This window comes from Gekko japonicus, unplaced genomic scaffold (genome assembly GCF_001447785.1).
Source record: "Gekko japonicus isolate JY-2015 unplaced genomic scaffold, Gekko_japonicus_V1.1 scaffold1471, whole genome shotgun sequence".
NCBI lineage: Eukaryota > Metazoa > Chordata > Lepidosauria > Squamata > Gekkonidae > Gekko > Gekko japonicus.
Window position 1 is genome coordinate 99,787 of NW_015163647.1, and position 5,880 is coordinate 105,666.

The 5,880-nt window shown below is 58.5% G+C and overlaps 1 protein-coding gene across 2 annotated transcripts in view; it reads right to left on the minus strand.

Annotated features, from left to right (window-relative positions):
- The window catches only part of SHKBP1 (SH3KBP1 binding protein 1), an 11,349-nt gene extending 5,861 nt beyond the window's left edge, over positions 1–5,488 (minus strand). For both annotated transcript variants that reach the window (XM_015407660.1, XM_015407659.1), the window contains exons 1-9: positions 5,422–5,488; positions 4,444–4,497; positions 3,739–3,784; positions 2,921–2,994; positions 2,387–2,445; positions 2,098–2,178; positions 1,809–1,982; positions 293–383; positions 18–205 (exon numbers count right to left, since the gene is read on the minus strand). In XM_015407660.1, coding sequence (XP_015263146.1) covers positions 18–205; positions 293–383; positions 1,809–1,982; positions 2,098–2,178; positions 2,387–2,445; positions 2,921–2,994; positions 3,739–3,784; positions 4,444–4,497; positions 5,422–5,483 — 829 coding nt within the window. In that variant the 5' untranslated portion in view covers positions 5,484–5,488. The remainder of the gene's footprint in view (positions 1–17; positions 206–292; positions 384–1,808; positions 1,983–2,097; positions 2,179–2,386; positions 2,446–2,920; positions 2,995–3,738; positions 3,785–4,443; positions 4,498–5,421) is intronic.
- Positions 5,489–5,880: the final 392 nt, after the last annotated feature.

Consider the following 5,880-nt stretch of genomic DNA (forward strand, 5'->3'; position numbering starts at 1 on the left):
CCCCCCCCCGCCCTCACCAATCTCCACGCCGCTCCCGTCGGGCTGCAGCGCCCAAAGGAGAATCTCGCTGCAGGAGGCGGCAGCCACCATCTTGTCATCCCCCAGCGAGCCGCCGATGACCCGGGCGTTCAGGGCCACGCGCTCGATGACCCACTCCAGCCGGGGGCTGCAGAAGGCCGGCTCCCACCCGGAGGTCTCTTTCAGCCTGTGGGTGAGAGATCGGGCAGGGTCCGCTCAGGGCGCGTCTGGAACCCCGCGGCCCTGCCTCCTACCCCTCGACCGGCAGCATTACCTGTAACAGACCAGGAAATGGACGTAGGCCACGGCTATCCAGTTATGATGCCCGCACACGAGGCGCACCATGCCCGGGTCGCTGGTGGCACCTGCAGAAAGAGGGAGAACAGGGGTGGAGCCCAGCAGGCAGAGAGTGGGAAGGCCAGGGCCCAGACCCTCCCTCTGCCGCCAGGAAGCTCACTCGGTCACTCCTCGCCCGCCCTCAACCTAGCCTACCTGACAGGGCTGCTGTGAAATCAAAAAGGAGGAGAGGAAAACCCCTTGAGGCTGTCCTGGGCTGGAAGAATGGGGCAGCTCTGTACAGCAGACGCGTGGGGAAGCAGCCGTGAGCAAAAAGCCCCGGAACTCTTCCCCTCCCAGCCCGGAGCCCAAGTCGGCAGCCAGCCCCCAAAGCAGCCCCTTCCTTTTCGGAGGGTGCTGGACTCTCACCTCTCCCTCGCCAGCGTGCGCGTACGGCCTTCAAGGGGCTCAGGGCAGCACCTGGGGCTCTTGCCCACAACAAAGACGGGCTGGCCTGAGAGCACAGTGATGGAGCAGGGACTGGAATGAGACGCTCTTGCCGCGAGGCCACGCCATCTCTCACCTGCCCTGCCAGAGAAATGCCCTCCTTTCCGGCTGGGCTTGTATGCCCACCAAAGTCCACCTTCGGGGTACATTTCCTACCTGCTGTTGCCCAGGAAAAATGGACAATACAAAAACTCCTTGTGGGCACTCCATGAAATTGCTGAGCAGTCGGGTTAGAACGGATAAAAGGAAGTCCTTCTTCACCCAAAGAGTGATTAACATACGGAATTCACGGCCACAGGAAGTGGCAGCGGCTACAAGCACGGACGGCTTCAAGAGGGGATTGGATAAGCATATGGAGCAGAGGTCCATCGGTGGCTGGCGGTCCTGGCCCCACTGGTGGACCTCCCGATGGCCCCTGGTATTTTTGGCCACTGTGTGACAAAGAGTGTTGGACTGGATGGGCCACTGGCCTGATCCAACGCTGGCTTCTCTTATGTTCTCTTATGCCTGGGGCAAGGGATGCTCTGTCATCTTGCTGCTTGGGGAGGGGGGCCAACAGTGGGAGGGGCTTCTAGTGTCCTGGCCCCACTGGTGGACCTCCTGACGGCATCTGGTCTTTTTGGCCCCTGTGTGACACGGAGTGTTGGGCTGGATGGGCCACTGGCCTGATCCAGCACCATGGGCTTCTCTCTCTGACGTTCTCATGACCAGTGATGGCCTCTGACTTGAGCGGCCACGGGGGCTCTCGGCCTCTCTTGCGGGGCCCGCAGATCCACGACGGTTCTCCCGCAAGCCTTGGTCAGTCGGGACCCAGCCCTGCTAAGCTCCTCATGGCAGAGTGGCTATCCTTACTCCCCTTTCGCAGCCCGGGAGGACTGAGGCTCAGCCATGGGGCCAAAGCACTCACAGCCACAGAACGGTTTCACACACACACACACACACACACCCTGCCGACAGCCTCTGCCAGGTGGCCCCCGCACGGCCCTCGGCTCTTGCGCAGCACCTACCAGCGCCTGCACCCCTCTCTTCCAGCAGCCGTCCCAGCAGCCCGGCATTGCCCAGGTTCGGAGGCATGGTGTTGCTCCGCCGCACGAGGAGGCCCCGCTCCGAGAGGCTCCCCGACCGGATGGCCAGCTGCGGCCCTGCGACACTGTGACGGTTCCACCGCTTGGCAGGAAACACTGAGGAGGGGAGGAGAGGAGAGGAGTGGGCGGGGCCGGCGGAGTGGGGCGGGGCCCCCCGGAAGCCCCTCCTGACCCCCGGGCTGCCCAAGAGAGCCGCACGGCCTCTCCTCACCTGGAGGGGGCAGGTAGCCATTGAAAAGGACGCTCCCACAAGACGACTCTTCCAGCTCATTGCGCAGCTGCAGGCGGCGAACTGGGCAGGATGTGAGACCAAGACAGGGGGGTGAGCGGCAGGAGGGCTTTGAACCCTGACCTCACTGACACGCACTCCCCCCCCCACGGAAGCAGGCTGAACTGATAAAACTGGAGGAAAAGGGAAGGGACAAGCCCCAGACACAACTGCAAGGGGCTCCCGACCCCCACCACACTCCAAGAGTTCCCTGACAATGCCCGGGGCGTACCTAGCGGAGTGATCCCGTAGAATTCTGCTTCGTGCAGCAGCAGTGAGATGTTGGTCCCCCTAGGGCACAACACAGACGGTAAGGAGAGCACCTGCCCTGCCCTGCCCTGCAAAGCCAGACGAAACCCCCCAGCTTCTGCAACTGGCCTGCACAGGGAAGGAGCACGCGCAGGTATCAGGAACCAGAAAGCAGCTAGCAACATTGTGCAAAACGAGATACCAGGTATCTCCCCTTCTGGGATCTGACCTCAGGCCAGGAAGCCTAGAAACAGGATGGCAGCGGGCCGAAGAAGGTGCTGCTGAGCCTACCGGGGAAGGGGAATCCAGAGAAAGCAGGCCAGGAGCTGCTCCGCAGGACGGGGCGCAGAACACACACACACACACACGCCAGAGGCAAGGAAGCGCAGGCATTCTGCATGGCCATCACCACCCCCAGCCTGGTGACTGGAAAGGCCCCCCAATGTGCTCTCAGCTCTCCCCCACACACACACACCCCAATGCCTTTCCCTCCCCAGCTCACGCTCTCCCATCATACCTGAGGTCAAGCTCTTTGGTCCGGAGAAAGTTCAGGATGGGAGCGAAGATGTTAGGGTCCCGGTCGATGAAGATCTGGGAGAAAGCAACAGGGTTTGTTTTTAATCTACTTCCCGCTGGGATGCCTAGTGGCTACCGAAGAAGCCCTGGCCAGGGGCTACTCCTGCTGCTTAGGCCCCACAGCTTCTGTGTAGAGACTCCCACTCCCTGTAGAAGGCTTCTGTGGCAGATAACTATAACATCTCAAAACACTGCACCCCATCAAGATTTCCCTCATGATGAGCAAAGAAACAGCCTGGCGCTGGGCACCCCACCCAGGCAGAAAGGCGTGTCTCATGCCACAAAGGCAGCCCAGTCCCTGGAAGGGAAGGCCCAAGATCTGGTGGCAGCTCCACAAGTATTAACAAAGACCTCCCCAGGGAGGTCTGCCAGATCCCCTCTCTGTCAGTCTTCAGGGGGAAGTTTACGACAGTTTTATTTAGAACCGCATTTGATTGATTGAGTTTTTATTAATTAGCAGTCCTAATTGAACTTAAAAAAATAATCCTGATTTTTTGTAATGCTTTTAATTTTGTTTTGTATATATTTTTTATTTATATTGTAAGTCGCCTCATGTTCCAGAAGTTAGAAAGGCAGCTGACAAATATTTTAAATCCATAAACTCTACTAAGGTGGAAGGGATTCTCTGCCCTCCGTCGACAGCGCACTCAAGACACCCGAGAGTTATGCCGTACGGCCCCAACACCCACAGTATCTCCAAAGCGCTCTTCCTCCTCCTGCTTCAGTGGAGCCGAGAAAAAGGTTTTACAATTTACTCACGGCACCCGTTTCATCCTTCAAGGTGGAAATACGGCCACTGAGGAGGCTGCAAATCAGACAGATGGCAGGTAAGACACGACGGAGCAATGCCTGAATGAGTACAAGCCAGGCAACAGAGCTCAGGGAGGCCCCCTCTCCTCCATTCCCCTGAATGTGTGACGCTACCTTATAGTCGGTGTTCCCTCTAAGCTGAGATAATGTGAGCTAGCTCACAGATTCTTGTCTTCGCTCAGGAAGAATGGCTCCGGAGCAAACTAATTTATGCAGTAGCCAAATCACTCGCTCACAACTTTAAAGCCAGTAGCTCACAAAGCAGAATTTTTGCTCACAAGACTCCACAGCTTAGAGGGAGCATTGCATATAGTGAGCCAGACATGAGGCCCATCTTGCTCACGACAGCCTCCTCTGACTGGCAGCCACTCTCATGGGTCTCTGGCAGAAACACCAGCTACAGGAGAAACACTATCTGGACCTGTCGTGTACCAGCCCAGGGTCCCCTGCACACCAGGCAAGGCACCATGTCCCTGAGTCACACCTCCCCAGCCCCGTGCAGCTTTTTCATCCCCCTTCAGAGAGAGCTGCAGCCCCTGAAAAACACCTGGGGGCGGCCAGGCAGCTGTACACTGCCAGCACTCGGCCGGGCCCCTCCAGCCGTCCCCACCCTCTTCCCCTGCCCTACCGATCGCTCTTCTCTCTGGAGGGTACCTGGAAAAGAAGGAGTCTGGGATCCACGTGAGGGTCTGGCGAGAGGTGCTGAACCTGCAGAGAGGGGGGGGAAAGAGCTGTCAGGCTGGGCCAGTGTTTGCACCCTAATAATCATTTATTTATTTATTTAATCTGTATCCCGCCCTCCCTGCCATTGGACAATTAAATGCATTGGACAACTAAAACAGACAAACTGAATAAAATCACAACAGTAAAATTATTAAAACATAACATAAAGTGCTAGTGTGATTCGTATAACAATGGTGGGCATTAGCAGCATCCAACAAAGGCATACAGTCAGCTATCATCATAGTCTGGATTGTATATAGCGATGCTCCCCCTCCCCACTGCCTTGGGGCAGCAACTTTTGGGACCAGCTGATGTCATCATCGGAGCCCATCTGGGCCTAGAGAGCCAGCCTGGTACAGTGGTCCCAGAGTGTCAGAATAGGATTTGGGAGATGTGGGGTTCGAATCCCCGCTCGTGCCATGGAAGCTCGCTGGGTGCCCTTGGGCCAGTCACACTCTCTCAGCCTAACTCTACTTCACAGGGTTGTTGTGAGGATAAAATGAACGAGATAATAAAACATTAAGCGGCTTTGGCTCCCCATGAGGAGGAAAAAAGCGGGGTATAAATGAATTAAATAAAGAGATGAGTCATGTTCCCTCTAAGCTGAGGCAGTGTGAGCTGGCTCACAGTTTTTCAGCCTCCGGCTCACACATTTTTTGTCTTTGCTCAGGACGGATGGGGCTCCAGAGCAAAGTAATCTATCTTGATCACAACTTTCATGGCGGCAGCTCGCAAAGTTGAAGAACTTTTGCTCACAGGGCTCCACAGCTTAGAGGGAGCATTGGAGGCCATCTAATCCCCCGCCCCGCGATCCCGCACCCCCCACAACAACCCCGCCAGGTAGGCCGCGCGGAAGGGCTGGGCGCCGAAGAGCGCCTCCCGGGCGCCGCGCCCCCCGGCGGGACTCGCCTCCTGCCGCCCACGTTCAGCTGCACGAGCTCCACCCCGCCGCCCCTCCTCGGCCCAGCCATCGCCCGGCTCCCCGCAGCGCTTCCGGGTCCCGGAGCCAGCGCCCCGCCGCGCTTCCGGGTCCCGGAGCCAGCGCCGCCATTGGCTCCCGGCCCCTCCGAAGGCGCCAGCTGCGATTGGCCGCGAGGCCCGCAGGCCCGCCCCGCTCGGCCCCCGATTGGTAGGAGCGCTTCCGTGCGGCTCCCTCAGCCTCGTCCGGACCGCCCACCCGCTCTTACCATTGGCTATGCGGCACCGCTCTCCGTGCGGCGATTGGGGTAGCCTTCCCAAAGGCGGGACTCGCTGTGTGTAAACAGAGCGCGATCTCCTCCGCCGTTGGCTTTGGCGCCGTAGCTCCTCCCGCCGATTGGATGGCTAGCCAAGGACCCGCCTCTTCGGCATCACCATTGGGTGCGACTC